General features: G+C 39.5%; 1 protein-coding gene across 3 annotated transcripts in view; it reads left to right on the top strand.

The window, feature by feature from the left end:
• The window catches only part of LOC133005140 (paired box protein Pax-7-like), a 56,130-nt gene extending 48,964 nt beyond the window's left edge, over positions 1 to 7,166 (top strand). For 2 of the 3 annotated variants that reach the window (XM_061074727.1, XM_061074726.1), the window contains exons 8-9: positions 821 to 1,088; positions 7,051 to 7,166. In XM_061074727.1, coding sequence (XP_060930710.1) covers positions 821 to 1,088; positions 7,051 to 7,166 — 384 coding nt within the window. Of the gene's footprint in view, positions 1 to 820; positions 1,095 to 7,050 lie in introns of all 3 variants that reach the window. The other variant, XM_061074725.1, reaches the window with a different exon arrangement.
• The last annotated feature ends 10,729 nt before the right edge of the window (positions 7,167 to 17,895 follow it).

Below are 17,895 nucleotides of genomic sequence, written 5' to 3'. Positions count from 1 at the left end.
GGTTTTAAATCTAACCTTTAATGTAGAGATGGTGTCTGCCTCCTGAACCCTGAGTGGGAGCTGGTTCCACAGGAACCTGGTAGCTAGAGGCTCCACCTCCCATTCTACTCTTACAGACTCTATGAACCACAAGAGAGCCTGTGTTTAAAGAGAGAAGTGATCTGTTGGGACAATACAGTGTTATGAGCTCTTTGACATATGAGGGGGCTTGATTGTTTAGGGTTTTACATGTCACAGGATCTTTAATTCTATTCTGAATTTTACAGGGAGCCAATGAAGAGGAGCTAAGACAGGAGTTATATGATCTCTCCTTCTAATTCTTGTCAGCATTCTTGCTGCAGCATTTTGTAACAACTGGAGGCTTTTCACAGACTTACTGGGACATCCTGATAATAAAGTATTCATACCCTTTTAGATTAATTCCAAATTTTCTTAATATTACGCAGGTGAAAGTAAGCTGTCTTAGTTAGTAGTTTTGCCATTATTGTTATGTTAACACCAGATGTTGATAATTAGACAGTTTTATTTGAGAGGTATTCATAATATAATTAGTTAGTTTTTGTTGAATCTGACAGATTGTCTGACTACACGTGGCTGTATCCCGTAACTGCAGAGTTGTCAGATATATCATTAAAGCCCACAGTTCACTACATTTAGAAGGGTTCATCTTCTAAGAATGATTATGGAATATCTTGCGATCATTGTTAACATGTTGCTTATAGTTTTCAAAATAATCTGACCATTGTTTGTTGCTGTGTAAAAAGTGATCAGAAGAAGCCTGGTAAAAATATTGCTGAAAGCGTATTCTGTGTCTTTGCAGGTGATGAGCATTCTGAGTAACCCAAGTGGAGTCTCCTCACAGCCACAACACGACTTCTCCATTTCACCGCTCCATAGCGCCCTGGACTCCTCTCCATCCAACGTAATCTCAGGCAGCTGCAGCCAGCGTTCAGCCGAGGCCTCTATTAAGACGGTGGACAGCCTTCCCTCATCCCAGTCCTACTGCCCTCCCACATACAGCACCACCAGCTACAGCATGGACTCAGCTGTGGCAGCTGCCGGCTACCAGTACAGTCAGTATGGCCAGAGTGAGTGCTGCTATCCGAGGTTAAGCAACATTTTGATATGAAACATGCCCTTTTTTAAAGCTCTCTGTCATTAATTGATACCGCACAGTTATTCCCCTCAGTTAATTATTTCAATAAATAATAATGCCACATTTATTCAGAGCTAGACAAAGTATCTGCTGCTAGCAGTCAAGCATAGTCTACAGTACAGAATGAGACAAACCACTGAGAGAAAACGGCACAGTTAGTGTCAGAGTACAGACAGCACAGTCAAATAAACAATCACACACACATAAACTGTGCTGTAAATTAAATTTAAAAAAGGGTTTAGTTCTTGGACGCTTCCTGGTGTATTTTTCACAGGAACAATCAAACAAATAGAGGGAAGGAGGGTTGACCATCACTCTGTATCCTCCTCATAGTTTGGTAATGCATAAACAATTTATAGCCTACTATAGAGTCAACGGCAGTGTAAAATATCACTTTAGCATGGTGGGACAGCACATCCCAAGACACCGTGCTGCAGTGGGGTTACCTGTAAAAAGTAGTGTGTTAGCAACAACACTTAGGAAGATAGGAAATTTATGGAGAAGTGGATTATGATAAGGTCTGGAATTTCAGCACCATGGACAGCACCACTGATTTATTCGTACACAGTGACCAACTTATATCTAAGAAGCACAACTCCAAGTACGCTATCCAATAAAAGATGAGTCGAGGGCAACTGGACTTTGCTGTAGACTTTTAATTAACGCTCATCCAAGAGGTCTCTTCAGTTATTACTGCCTGGTGGGAAAACCTATGCATTTAAATTCTGTGGGGTCGTTTTTAAAGTCATCAATGTTACATGGTTCATTATTGCTCCTTACAGTCTTTAGACTTGTTGGAGTCAATTTAGGCCAAGTGTGAATGCTTGTTGAAGGGTTGAAACATTGTGGGTGAGCGACAAGTGATGTTTTAGACCTCCACCTCTAATGGGAAATAATTTCTCTACTTTGACATAAATGGCCTCTCTCACTACTCTTTCAAACCACATGTCCTCCCTATCTTAAATGTGTATTGTTGTTGCCATCAAGGGAATGACCCTCCTCCCTCATATTTAGGTGAAATGTTAAGGCTTGAACTTGGTAACTGACACTCCTGATTAACGCCATGATTTTGGCTTTTTTGATTACACCAATATCTCTACTGTCGATCTGTTCATGACTCACATGGCTTACATTGCTTTAATAGGTTTCCATTCTTTCAGATGTACCAATGTTTTATGTTACTGTTTTGGTGTGTTTCACATTGTTGGTGCTGTTCAAGGTTCTTGCAACCTTTTCACAAAGGTCAAGCTGTCATTGAATCCAACCCAGCGAAAAAATAACATGGAATCAAATGGAACCCTAATAAAGAGTTACCATGAGGCCACAAGATTCTACCTCTGCTCTTTTTTTCTCCTATTTTAGCCAACAAATATACAATAGCTATCATATTTGTTTAAATATCACTAACATTATTAAACATACTGAGTTAAAAGTGATCACAGATCTGGTTTGACTCAAGTCAGTGTTTGAGATTTGTCATTAAAGGCTGGTACACTCAAGCAAATGATAGCACACTCGCCGAAGGGAACAAACCACAGCACAGGAGGTGCCAAAAGCAATGCCACATAGGAGTTTATCCACGGCTGGTTTGAGCCCTGAGAATGTCAAGGGATAGTAAACTAAGGGTACATTGAGCAACAATGACTGGTAGCCCTGCTGGTGGTTTAGTAATTGGGCTAATGTCAGCCATTAATTGTGGGCAATGATTAAGTTATATTTCACCAGCCAATGGTAGTATTATGACAATTGAACAAATCCCAGGCATGGGTTGGCTGGTAGCATCTCCTTTCACATGTGTGAGGGCACTATGCAGTAATGATCAATTCACATCCCTCACATGACAAACAAAGAGAGCGACAGAACTACAATGGACAGGCATAACTGCGAAGGAATCAGAGCAGCAGGGGATCTATTATGGTAAGGGTGGAATCAATCACTGCTATCATACATGCATTGAACCCCAGAGATCCTCTGTAGTTTCTCCGGAGGACAAGTATGTGTGGGCAGGGTTTCCGCACCTGGCCCCCTAGTATAAAGTCCAGAGAAAATCAGGAGGCACAATGCTTCTGCTTGTCCTATTTGCTGCATGAGTAACTATCACTTTGGTTGGGGGCTTTTTTCCCTTTTGATGAGGTCTGACTTTTTAATTTGTTTAACACAATCAAGACACATAGATCCAATTTTATAATTTGGGAGACCTGTGAATCTGCTCTCCCATTCACTCCGCAACAGATGACATTGTAACATGTGCCAACTGCATTTAAGGGGGTGGAAATGCGATACCACTGTATTATGGTAAAAAGCATGATTCCAGATTATAACAATTTAGCTATGCTAGCTATATACTAAAACATGTCTATTACAAAATCTCTCTTATGCTATGACTGATCCTCTGTAATGAAAAGTTCGTGGTTGGGCTGTACCCCCAACCCAACCCACCCCACCCCACCCCATTCCTGCAGTCAGATTTAACAGTTTACTTGAGACATTTGACTCCTCTCTTGTTCTAATTCAGAAAGCTCCTGACAGATTAAAGTATATACTGTCAAAATAGCTGAGGCTAGAGTGTGTGCCTGCACCTGTATTTGTACGTGTGCATATGTTTTAGTGTGTATTATCAGATGAGCTGTATCTTGGTGGCAGAGGACTCTCGGTGTGACTGCTCAACAGGGATTTAAGGTATAAACCTGGCTGACAGGAAAAACAGCTTCCTTTACAGGGCCTACTAAACCCTTGTGAAACATACACACACATGCATACACGCACACACTGCTCCCCCACTAGCTGTCTGGCTGACTGGCATCTTGGCAGACAGACCTGCCCACCCATAGGTGCTCTTCTTTCTCTCATTCCTCAGCATCGAGTGACAGCTTCCTTTTTGTGCACACTAACATCCTAACTGACATGTCTTACTTATTGCCCCCAATAGCCTAAACACACACACATGCACACCATGTCACATCCCTTCTGCTGTCAGCCCCCCTCTCTGCAGCCCTTTTTAAGAGAAGTTATTGCCAGCTAAACCAGGGAGGGGCAACATACACCACTCCAAGAGAAAAATATACTGAGCATTAATGCCAGGTTTTTCGAAGAAAGTGACTACCTGTCTCTATCTTTGTTTGTGGAAGCAGAACTGTTGGCTGCTTTCGTCTTTCTGTCAGTGTTATGTTGTCAGTCAGTGTGAATGAACAAACAATTCTGCAACTATACAATATATGTTTTGTTTTGTGGATTAAGTACTATTTATGTGTGTGAATGTGAACATCAACACCTTTTATCTCTTATTTATCTGTGCCATAGAACTCCATTGTTTGTAAAAAGTATTAAAAACACATCAGTGAGACACACTGGGTCACAGGTTCCTTTATTTTCATCAACGTTTAATTCCCTGTCCCAATTCTTCTCCCTTGGCCCTACCCCTAGTTATGAAGTTCCCCTTCGCTTGGAGTGTCCCCCTTCAAACTGAGCCACAAAGGGTAGGCTTAGAAAATACTTCCTAGGAATAGGGACACCACTCGCTACTTCATCAGCAGCCAACCAACTTTATTACAGTGACAAACAATATCAACTATCAGCTGTTATCAACCAATGTTATAATAGTGACACATCTGACAACTGCAGGAGAGATGGGACAGATTGATCTTTTGATCAATAAAGTCAGTGTTTACATTGGTTATTTCCAAGTTATTTCAATTCCAACACACATGAATTAAAACAAGCATCAAGAAAACTAGAAAGGAAGAGGCGCTCCAACAACCGTGTTGAAAATCTGTTAAAGCAAATTAAAAGTCCCTCCACAAACCAAGAGCTGCCTACTACTCCAAATTAATAGAAGGAAATAAAAACAACCCCAGGTTTCTCTTCAGCACTGTAGCCAGGCTGACAGAGAGTCACACCTCCACCGAACCCAGTATTCCTCGATCCCTAAATAGAAATATCTTTATGACCTTATTTTATGATAAAATTATAACTGTTAGAAATAAAATCAACCATCTCCTGCCCCCAGTTGGCACTAATACCCTATCATGAATAGAAATCTTAGAAACAGCTGAGAATCTTACTAATTATTTAGACAGCTTCTCTCTGATCACCCTTGATCAGCTGACAAAAATAATGTCATCTTCTAAACCCACAACTTGTATCTTAGATTCCATTCATACAAAATTACTTAAAGACATTTTGCCCCAAATTGATAGTACGTTACTGAAGACAGTCAGTCTCTGATTATCATCAGGATATGTAGCACAGTCCTTTAAACTAGCTGTATTCAAACACCTTCTCAAAAAACCCACCCTGGACCCGGAGGTTTTAGCAAACTACAGACCGATATCCAACCTCCCCTTCCTGTCTAAAATCCTGGAAAAGGATGTAGCCAATCAGCTGTGTGAGTTTCTCCAGGAAAGTAATGTATATGAAGACTTTCAGTCTGGGTTTAGAGCCAATCACAGCACAGAGACAGCCTTGGCAAAAGTCACTAACAGCTTCAGATTAGGGATTTGTGTCTGTCCTCGTTCTGTTAGATCTTACTGCAGCATTCAACAATATTGACCATCAAATTGTATTACAGAGACTAGAACAGTTAATTAACATTAAAGAAACCGCCCTTAACTGGTTGAAATCATATTTTTCAGGTCGATTTCAATTCTTGTAAATTAATGATGAGTCATCTGTGCACACCAAAGTTAACCATGGTGTTCCACAGGGCTCTGTGCTCGGCCCAATTTTATTCTCATTATATATGCTTCCACTAGCATCGGATGGTGGTGGTGGACCACGACCGAGGCAGCGGCTGATGATGGATCCTAATAAGCGGCAGTGGACAATGACTGTGGACTATAGTGGCATCATCCGATCTTGATGCTGGATCATGATCTTGCTGGCTGCTGACCATAGACTATGATTGCAGCAGGACTGCTTGATATATAGTATTGAAGTTATTCTTCAAAATGTTTACCCTCATCGATGCTGCTAAAAACTTTAATCCCAATGATGTTTTCCTACACTTGACATCTATTGCACTTCTGTCCGTCCTGGGAGAGGGATCCCTCACATGTGGCTCTCTCTGAGGTTTCTACGTATTTTTACCTGTTAAAAGGGTTTTTAGTAGTTTTTCCTTACTTTTGCTGAGGGTTAAGGACAGAGGATGTCACACCATGTTAAAGCCCTATGAGACGAATTGTGATTTGGGTATATGGGATATACAAATATGATTTGATTTATCCAATGTAACGTTAGTCCTGTCCATAGAAACTTCTGTTCCGCACTGAAAACTTTATCACAAGAGCAGGGAAGGTTTTTCAAACTTCATATACGGATATGGGAGTAACAAGCATTACTTATTATTCTCAATCAGACATCCTTGTTTTGCTGAAATACTTGTTACAGCAATTCAATTACGTATGAATTTGTTAATGGATTAGACTAAGAATCAGTATTACTTTGCAGGATTTCCTACATTAATGAACATTTTACGATCAGCAGTTGCCATGTAGATGCATTTGGTCCCTTTGGAAAGCATTAGGGAATTTCCGTCTACCCTTTCATATTCAGAGAGTTCCTGAACACACTATGGTTAAAGGGGTGTTTAAAGGGCTAGATGGTGTCTACTACGTCACACAGAGATATTGGACAAAACTATTCCCTTCACAGCCACGCGAAAAACGAAGGGGTAGGGGTAGATAAAACCTGACAAGGTCAACTGTGTATGTTGTACTGTATATACACTGCACCAATTCCATCAAAACAACAACACAGTCATGTTCGACTCTCTAGTCTGCTGCTGAGTTTGTCTTTAACCAGAGTCACTACATATTCTTCTTCAAGATGTCACAATGTCGAGTGTCTGAGTAGCAGCTGAAAGATATTAACTCTGGCTCCTGTCTCATCCTCTCCAGCTGCTGTGGATTACCTGGCAAAGAACGTCAGCCTGTCCAGTCAGCGCAGGATGAAGCTGGCCGACCACACAGCTGTACTGGGACTGCTGCAGGTCGAGACTGGCCAGGCCTACTAGTGCTTGTCTGACATGTTTAAACAACATGATATCTGGTCACCAGCACAACCTGCACCTCCTGCTGCCATCCATACAAATAAATCTGTGTGTGAGTGTATGTGTGTGTCATAGACTGACTACATGGGGCTGATATTTAGATATTTTATACTTTATGTAAGTGCTTGTTTAAGGATCGAATAATGCAGCTGTCCAAGCTTTAAACATTCCCCATTGTACCAATCAAATCCACAATAAGGATTTCCACTGTTAGTAGTACAGTTTTCATTTGTTCCTCACATTTTTAAAAACAAGTTTACTGTATAGCTTTAAACAAGTGATAAAAATCAATAGTTGTGATCCCTGAGTCAACCAGTTAGGGTGTCATCTAAAATATTACTCACAAAACCTGGGACAGATGTTAATTATAAAACAAGCAAAAACAAGCAAACCATCATCTATCAGATATCTAAGCTTATACAGTGTGACAATGACCGATGAATGTTTTCAGGTTGTCACTGCCCACAATGAAACAGAGAAAATTATGCATGTCAGTCATCCTGTGAAAGTGCATTCAGACTGAAGGAGAAGCACCTTTTTTAACTCACATTGATGCATTTTTGAGTCCTTTCACATTTGTTTGTGTTAATTGTGCTGTTGAATATTATTCAATAATATTATTATTGAATATTATTGAATATATTAAAATTACCTACTCACCACTATGCCGATGGAGGGGTGGATAAAGTGTTTGAGTCCACAAGACACTTGAGGCGTTTCAGGGGTAAACAGCGTTGCAGCAAAATCCAATAAAATTGAATTAAGTGGCGACCACGATTTCAAATGTATATTAAAAAGACAGAATAGTGTCCATAAGCCCTAACATTCAAATTCGACTTGAAACAGCGTCAGTTACACCATGTTTCTAGCCTAAATGTCCTCTGATGTCCTCCTTCGGTGGTGTGTTCACGTTCGCACGTAAACACACCGCACGCACACAAGCGCTCACGCTGGGTTTGCGGTAGCATCAATACTTTTCACGTGCCCCTTGAGCAAGAGCATACAGGCGCAAGCTTGTGCGGTGTGCATGCGCACGAACGTGAACGCGGCTCCAGGCCCCCCCATTGGCATAGTGGTAAATATACCTATTTCGGTGAAATAACCCTTTAAGAAAGCACAGCCCAGTTACTCTGCTGAGTCACCTCGTGACTGCTGCCTCAAATTCAAGTGTTCATCTTCTGATAGCACACTTTCACAGATGTGTTGGTGCTAACACTGGAGGTGAGATTTTCTGCCAAATAGACGGATCAGGGCCAGGTCCTAGCTGAGTTTTAAGATGCCCATATTTTGGCCATTTATAGTGTAAATTTACAAATTTAATCTGAGGGTCTACTGAAAAGGTTTACATGCTGTAATGTTAAAATACAATTATAATTGTAATTTTGTGCTTTATAAGCAAGCGCTTATCTTAAGAAGCGCATCTTTTCTTCCTCTGTTTTAGTTCTTGGTCCAGTCTGCTGTAATCGATCAGCGGCCTGCCACAAGTATGTTCTGCAAATGTCATGGCCCTTGCCCAGAGGCTTCTTGATCGCTTGTAGCCAGCTTCCACTTCTACTTTATAGCCCTGTTTCAAGCTACATGTCACTTGGTGATTTAGATGCTTTATGAAAAAAGCCAGAAGTGCAAAGGATGCGTTTCAGGATTTTATGTAGAATAGAAGGATTCCCTTTGCGGCAGACATTTAGTCAACATAGCAGAACTTTTAAACGCACAAAAACTATGACACAGGAAATGAGAAAAGGGACAAAATATATGCATTTTGAAAAATAGTGGGTTCGGTTTTTCTTTTTACCTTTTGAAGAATAATATTCTAGGGTCTAAATAATTTCAATGTCTTGAGTCAAACTTGACAAATACTGAATATCAGCACAACATAATGGCAGCTTACAGGAAAAAAATCGGACATCAGGAATCCATATGTGCATATGTTTTTCCGAAGGAGATAACACCCCTGTAGCAGACAGGAGTTGGTATTATTCAGCCATTCCTCAAGAGATGTTTCTAATCAGACATTAGAGTCCCTCTCATCACTGGGACCTCCCAAAAGGCACTGAGAATATTTGTATATCAAACATTCAGAGATAGTCCCTGCTAAACATTCAGAACATATTTAAAAAAACAGCTGTTATTCCTAATTTGCACATAAAACTTTTTTTATACTTTAGCAGAAGAAGTCGTGTTTTCTGATGTGCTCCTGTCCTAATTTACTGTTGATGCAAATCCTACCTATTATCTTGATACATTTAATATCAGCCCAGTAAATCTATCAGTTAAGACTTACTGTTGTTTATTTATGTCAGTAAAATGCTTCCTGCAAACAGTAATATGCTTCTACATTATTATTATTATTACTATGTCTTTCTTTCTTTCTTCTGTATTTAATTCCATTCCAGATTGATGCTGTGTTTAGTCATGGGTTTATGTGAGGATGATGCCATGTAATTACCGTCACCGTAGGGCACAGGTGTCCAGTCATCACATTATAAGAGCATCCTTCTTCATCTCCACAACGTCCTGTTTGGACGCTGACTGTGTTAACCTTCTACCTTGTATATATATATATATTTATATATATGTATATAAACATATATATATATATATATGTTTATTCACCTGACCTCTTCTGTTTACCTCTTGGTCATTGCTCTGCTTGTTTAGTTTTGCTTTCTGTTTGGCATGTGTGTAATATAATTTATTCTACCTGTATGATGTATTAGACTAGTGCGAATTTTCTATTGGCATTTATTCCCCTCAGCCTCTTGGTGTGTACACTGTAACACTGGCGTAACTGTTCATTAAAGCTCTACAATTGGACCAAGATCACAGGGCTGTGCTAGCTTCCTGCTCTACATTGAAGTTGATGTTCGTATTTAATGTAGAAATAACTACTACAATCTCCCATACTAATGTGGTATTAACCACTGCATAATCATGTATTGGCTACTGAGAACTAAACATGTAACAATTTAGTACTGTTTTTCAACTCAGACAAATACAAATCTAATTTTAATGTAGTCTGTAATTGTGTCATATTGACTACTAAGTACTCATGTCATAATGTACTACTCAAATTATAACTTAGTAATGACTTTTGAGCGCTCATTTAAAATACTATAGACAATATATTGACTTTATAGTACTCATATGATAGTGTAGTCTATGACTACTAAGTATTAATGATAACTACTAAAAACCATGTAATAATGTAGTATTGTCTACAGAGTGCTCAAGCAATAATGACATAATTAAATACTAAGAATTGCCTACTAATGTAGTATGACTATTGAGTACTCAGGTAATAATGTAGTGATGACTACTAAGGTCATGGAGTAATACTTGAGTAACTGAGGACTCATGCAATTATTTCATACTGACTGCTGAGTAATAATGTAGTCATAAATAATGAGTACTAACTGAATACTGTTGTATTGACAACTGATGCAAAACATAGTAATGAATACTGAGTTCTAACTTAATAATGTAGTAAAGACTTCGGAGGATTAATGTAGTAAGGAATGAGTTATCGGATAATAGTAGGTAGTTTGTCATATAAATGAGCTGTAAATGTAATTGAAATCTATATAGATACTTTATAAAAAAGTTTAATATTAAACTTAAGGTTAGGTATGTAAAGTTTCATGGTTGTGTAAGTGTATGATTTTGTAATGTTCACAAATTAACCCTAGAACACTAACGTCGGGTGTTTTTTACGTTCGCACAAGTGGGCATGGGATTTTCATTGTGCTGTCTGAGTGGCGTGGGTCCTTGGGTAGCTTCAGTATACTCACTGAAGTCATAGAAGTTAGGCTAGTTTCCCTGCTCCCATCCCTGTTTTTTTCAAAAGGCACTTGTTTGGTTAATTTTTACCCGACGTTAGTGATAGAGGGTAAAATATTTGTTGAATATGATATAAGTTGTAAATGATGCAGGGAGACTGTGCCTTCACTGGAAATGTCCCAGGAACAGCTGGACCGAAGAACAAGTTCCCAGATTATTTATTTTTTTTTTTTTAACGACCCTAATTTTTAACAAATTTTAGCTCCTATTTGAAGGGTTTCCCCATGATACAATTTTTTTGGGTTTTATGAGATGTTTTATCGGGGAAAATAAAAGAAGAGTACTTCAAATTGCTATGTATTGTTGTACATTAATATATTTTGATCTGGTTTATTATATCGGGTAAAATGTACCCAACGTTAGTGATGGTGTAACTAATTTTACGTCAGTGTTCTAGGGTTAAGAGGCATACGCTGTTGGAGAAAGTGTAAACTTTTACACTTTTGAATTACTTTCAGAATTTTAAACATGCATTAATGAAATCATTACATCCTGCAACTTCCATCTTCCATCTGTCTATTTGCAAAATCAAATCAGGGGTCTTCTATTGTAATGCACTTTTTACATGCCTTAGTCAAACCTTGGTAACTCGTTTGCAGCTTGTTCAAAATGCTGCTGCTCATATTTTAACTAAAACAAACCATAGTTCTCATATCATGTCAATACTTGCATCCATTCAGTATTTGCTAGTTAAATTCAGGATTGATTTTAAGATTCTTTTAATAACTTTCAAAGCTCAATATGGGTTGGCCCCCACTTACATTTTGCAGCTCTTGACTACCTAAAGTCTAGTCACAACCTGAGATTGGCCAGCATATCCTCGTTGGCTGGCTGTCCCTTAGCAAGGCTGGCTACTCAAGATGACCGGGCTTTCTCTGCCTATGAAACAAACGTTTTTATAACACTTCCCGAACCCGTTTCAAAGTAAAAGCAGTCGATGGGTTTGCGACCACTGTGCTAGAGGTTTCTTCCAGTTCATGAGTTTTTTCTCTCCACAGTCATTGTGCTGATTGTGGGAACTGTTGGGTTTCTCTACACATTTTAAGGTCTTGACCTTATTTTGTTTTGATTTAGCCCTTATAATTGTCCTAAATTTATTATAATTCATTCATCTTTTTTGACATAGGTTTTTTGTGAAGCACTTTGTAACCTTGTTTAGATAAGTGCTATACAAATACAGTTCTTATTATTATACCTCCTTTAAGATAAATATGCTGTTCTTCCATTAATAACCTCAACTCGACCTCATGGTTTCAGCTGCAGTTGTTTGTGTACCCAAAAGGGGCATCAATACAGTTCTCTCTCTCATTCGATAACTGTCGAATGAAAAAAAAATTGTTATGTCTGTGTATCTGTCACTTGGAATTTATCATAGATGGAATGAGTTGAAAATGTTGCAGAGAAAGTAAAAACAAGTTCCTGGGTCTGAAAAAAAATCTTAAATGGATATTTCCTGACCCACACTGCATCCTTCCCCAGTTTCTATGCTAACCAACAGACAGACAAACCAAATTCCTTGGAGAAGGTAACAGCTGGGTGCAAATGAAAGGCAATTTATTTACTATTATTTACTGACATTAAATAAATGCAGTGGCTGATAATGAATTCAAGATGAACAGCGCATATTTGGGAATCTACTAAGAAAGACAAAATGAGCTGTGTGATAACTTGAGCAATGATGCAAGATTTATGTTTTTTAATGTTAATACTCACAGACTAGAAATCCAATACAACTTTCTGCTGATTTTGCTTGAAGAATAAGTGAAACACTGCACAAGAAATATGTCTCAAAGGACAGGTGGTGAAAGAAAAGAAAACAAGATGAGGACAGATGATACTGGAGAAGCAAAGAAAGGTTAGGTGAGTTGTAGTTAAATGTGCATTATTTACTGAATTAAAAACAATTTATCTGCTATCTATATAAGATGGATGGTGAATTCAGCATAACATACTATATTAGTGTTACCAAGGATAACAGAAACTCCCTGGATCAGCAGCACCGGGTGCACAGCCAGCCTGGCTTCACCATAAAATAAATCACAGTCCAGCATTACACTGTGCAATGGAACCCACAAAATATTCAAATCCATCCAACAAAACCGGAATACCCATTTCTGTGTCCTTTGACAAGGGCACAACTCCAGCCTTAATGAAAGAATCAGAAGCACCTGTGTCCCCAAAACCTTTAAGCAAAAATAGACGATAGGATTCCAACCTTTTATGACAAAAGCCTTCACATAAATCAGATTTACCGCACTGAGGAGTAAAGGCAAGAGATACGGATGCAGATAAATAGACCCCTTTTACATGGACCACAGATTCAGCCTTATTTTTGTTTAAAGGGCCCATATTTTACACCTTTCTGTTACTTAATTAGAGTTATTGGTACCCCTAAGATGATATATCAGTGGTTTAAAGTTAAAAAAAAACTTTTAAAATTTGTATTTCCATGTGCTCTCTTCTGCCTCTCTCTGGCCCTCCAGACAGGACAGGCGGTTTTCGCCTGCCTGTTTAATTATTTAGAAGCCCCTCAACTGATTGGCTGACTTCACTTTAAGTGACAGGCCAGCTGGTTGGGCCTGAGAAAGGAGTGCGATTCCATGATGACATCATACGGAGAGGAAGTACGAAACGCAATGTTTCAATAACATATTTCTTCGAATGGACTGAGTGATAAAGTCCGCGGAGTGACTGTTTTCATACTTTTTCATACTGCCCCCCTTCAAGTAATTACAGATAGTAAAAGTCCAGAAATTTTTTTACACAATATGGGCCCTTTAAGTGACTAGCAGTCCACCTTCCAGTGTCCCGGTATTTGACTGTAATAAGAGTTTTTGCTGAATAACGTAAGTTACCGTTGACATTATTACCAACCTGACATTTTTTACCATGCTGGCCATATAAAAGAGCTGTCTCTGCCAGAAGTACCACTCCTTAACTCTCCAAAATTGGCTCTGTGTAATCATCAGCCAGGATTGCCGCTTCCGAGACGTTCCTTGGCTTCTGCTCACTGATGTATGTCGCCACAAGCACAGGTACAGAATATTTATAATGCTCAAGCACTATGAGATCACACCTGCCTCAAAATCATTTACACCAGAGGAAGAACACCACAGAGTAGAGGGAGAGGCCAAGTCCTGAGCCAGCTCAAGAAGACTCTGCTTCTCCCCTCTTCTCCAGGTTCCAAACCGTTGCCGGTAAGCCTCCGGAACCAACTCATATGCCCTCATCACAGCTGACTAGAATACTTACAACCTTCATCATCAGTCAACTTTAAGAGTGCTTCCTGCGCTCTGCACATCATCACACGCTGCAGCTTCAGTGTGCGCACGCAATCTGGCCAGGTGCGCACATCAGCCATACGCTCAAACAACGAAGAACGACTCCAGGTCTCTTTCAGAGAATTAAGGCAAAAAAACATTGCCCAGGACATCAAATTCATCAACAGACTGTTTGGGGAGGAGAGACTTACCCTTAAACTCACCAGCTGAAAGCTTGCTGTCCTTAATTAAATTCAGTCTATACTGTTCAGTTTGCTGACAAATTTATTTCCATTTCTAATTGAAATACTTAACCAGATCTGGAGTATAATCATTTTTAATGGAGTAAGGTAAGATTGCTGATGTCGTACACCGGGATCACACTGGGAGCGCCGCGCTAAGAAAAGCCGTGCGCCTCTTTCCGTCCCCATGTTACTCAACTGTGCTGTTCACAACGGCTGTGATGTGCCACACAGTGCCGACTCTGCACCGATGGTTTCGGCGTCAGGTAAAAAAAATTCCGCTCACAGTGAGCGTACCTCCCCAGGAAACACACTGAGAAATGATTTTAAATGATAAAACATCCATCCCATACTTTGAATTTCTCTGCTGTTGTCCTGGAGTTTAAATTTCCCAGATTTTTTCCCTCACCTGATTAAATGTCCCCCTCTGCCCATCCACTACAAGCAGACAGACAGAGAGAGAAAGAGAGGGGGGAAATGAAGACCATCATCATTTACCCTCGAACCCCTACATTGATTGGAGCCGACAACAACCAGTGGAGAAAGCAGAAACCGCAGGCTGACAGAGGCGAAGAAATGCACGACCGGTGTGAGCAAACCTTAAGACACTTAACTGAGTATATCATGTGGTTAGACAGAAGACATTCAAGCATTTACGTTTGTTTGTTGTCAACCATTAAGTCACAGATCTGTCTGAGTAGAGAAAGTGCCACAAAGCATGCAGTGATTACAGGACTTGTTAGTAGAAGTTCAACTACCCCCACCCAAAACCCCCAGGGATATTGTGCATCGGAAAAACTGCTTTGTCAGACACTCCACACTGTCACAATGAAAGGACTTACAAAGCCTAATATCTCCCTAAATCCCATAATTATTCCAGGATACATTATGTACCTGGGCTCCAGCTGTCTGATCACCACTGTGAGGGGATTGCACCTTCTACAATCAGCTTACAGGAGACAGATTGTTACGATTGGCTAATAATATTAGCTTGTAAGTACTGTGCTTAAGCAGTGTGAAACAGACGTAAGAATAAATGGGAAATAAATTGCTGGAGCCTCTCTCTGCTCCACTGTCATTCCCGCTGTTCCTGCAGATTACAATTTCTACAACAAAAGAAAGTGAGATGTACTATCATTTTGTAACCACTTCACCCCCCCACCACCACAATCCCTTCCCATCCTTAGCCACCGCTCTGCTGCTGCTATCACATTCCATGTCTTGCATTGAGTGTCAGGGTTTTCCTTAAATCCCGGGTCTTTATTGTGTTATTGCAGCAGCCCCCTGAATGTACGATTACTAAGATCCGCCGTTGTTGCGAGCCCTGCTCTCACACCCTGCCCCCTCACTCCCACTACCACACTCATTCTAATCTCATTGCAGTAGCACTTTGAAATGAAGCCAGGAGGAGGCTCGGTGTCTTCCTAACCTCTATGCCCCTACACCAGGCCCTCAATCAGCCTCACCGTGGAAAAGGATTTTTGAGCTGACAGTCACACTGAAAACCTGGGCTTTAAAAGACAGAATGGAGACACTGGTCATGGACATTAAATATTGACTGCGTATATTAAAACAATAGCATAGGTTTAATTTAGCTGAACACAGAATGACCAGATCAATATCACAGTTAACTGTAAAAGATGACTGAGCTTTAAGCTCAACTAAACAGACACAGCGCACTCAGATTTTCTTTTTCACATTATCGTATGTTGCAGCCTAATGAAGATTAAGACAAAAATCCCCCATCAATCTACACTCAATAATCAATAATGACATTTGACAATCCATTTTTTATCTAAAAACAAAGGTTGAAATATACCACTTTCTAACTGATACTTTTAATTTCTGGATCATCTTTGTTTCTAAACCCTAGCTGTGGGCAACTGAGACCACCTCTTAGGATCCTACTGTATAGTATAAGTTTTTATAATAAGATCCCATCAGAAAGTAAGATTTTTACGGGGCAAATCATGCAAAATATTGTTTGTTACTTTAAAGGGATAGTTCACAGCAGAAGAAGTGGGAGGAGGGTAAAAAGGTACACTGCCAAAGGTAAAAACCTTTTTCAGGGTGCTGGCAGGTACTGAGAACAACATTGATAAAAAGCAGCAAGAAGTCACTGCTTGAGCAAGCAATGGCGACATCGCTATCAGCTACCTGTTGCCGGTTGTTCAAGCTATGCTGATACAGATAGGCCTAATCAACAAAGTGATGAAGATGGCCATCAACAACTAATGAGTAGCAGTCCCCTTACTAACCAATTTCTTATAGGCTTACTTGAACATGACCGAGCACTCTGGCCCAAAGAGCTGAGAGACTAAGAGCGTTGCTCGATAGTGCAGAGAGGACCAGTTTAGGTAAAGAATTTATCCAAAATAACATAACATACAAATCAAGAATGGAGCATAAAAAACAGATAAACATTCAAGGAAGAGAAAGAGAAAACAGAGACAAAGCAAGTGAGTAGGATAAATATAGGGACAAAGGAGGAGAGGTTGAGAAAGACAGGGACTAAGAGAAATGGTAATCATCAACAGTATATTCTTTTAATTATTTCTGTCACCCAATAATTGACCTCATATTGTCATGTGTGTGTTATCTTCTCACCTTAGTGAAAAAAAAATACAAGACAGGAGCCCATCATCAATTTCTATCAGAGATCCTGCACGAAAACCAAAGAAGACAGATCTTCCATGTGAATGGACCATACAGTATATTCTTATTGTACAGTGATTATATTGTTAATGAAAATCAGATTTGACTGTTAGTGCATTTGATAATGTCAATATGTTTTGTTGGGTTGGGAAGAAGTTACAAGTAGGGCTTTCTTAGATAAGGATGGAAGAAAAAGATGTGGAACAACAGATGCAGAGGGACTGATTAATAATTAAATTAATAACATAACAAAAGTTACCATACAGAAGTTAGCAAAGTTGAAGAATCTGGAGTTCTAGAGAATGTAGAGTTTGGCAAAAATTCACACTTATGCAACATTAACGAAGACAACATTTGTGTTAAAAAACAAATGTATTATGAAAATAATAAAAGTAGAAACAGACAAACTAACTAAGTTTACCTACTATATACATGTGTATGTGTGTGTGTGAGTGAATGAGTGAGTGATGGCGGCTGGCCACGACGAAACAAAAGAACACATGGAATGGTGGAGTCATGTCATCGATGTCACATGAATATGGTTGCGGAGATGTGTGTGAGGTGTTGGTGCCAGCTGGTTAGAGAAAGTAGTAAGTGGCATGCAAAGAAAGACTATGAAGAGCATAACCTAACTAACATTAACTTTCAAATAACTTATGACCAAAATATCACAGCAACACAAATCAAATGTATAAACAC

The sequence above is a fragment of the Limanda limanda genome, chromosome 7, assembly GCF_963576545.1.
Source record: "Limanda limanda chromosome 7, fLimLim1.1, whole genome shotgun sequence".
NCBI classification, from domain to species: Eukaryota; Metazoa; Chordata; class Actinopteri; order Pleuronectiformes; family Pleuronectidae; genus Limanda; species Limanda limanda.
Note: the sequence above shows the minus strand (reverse complement) of the source record. Positions and strands in the feature narration are given on the sequence as shown.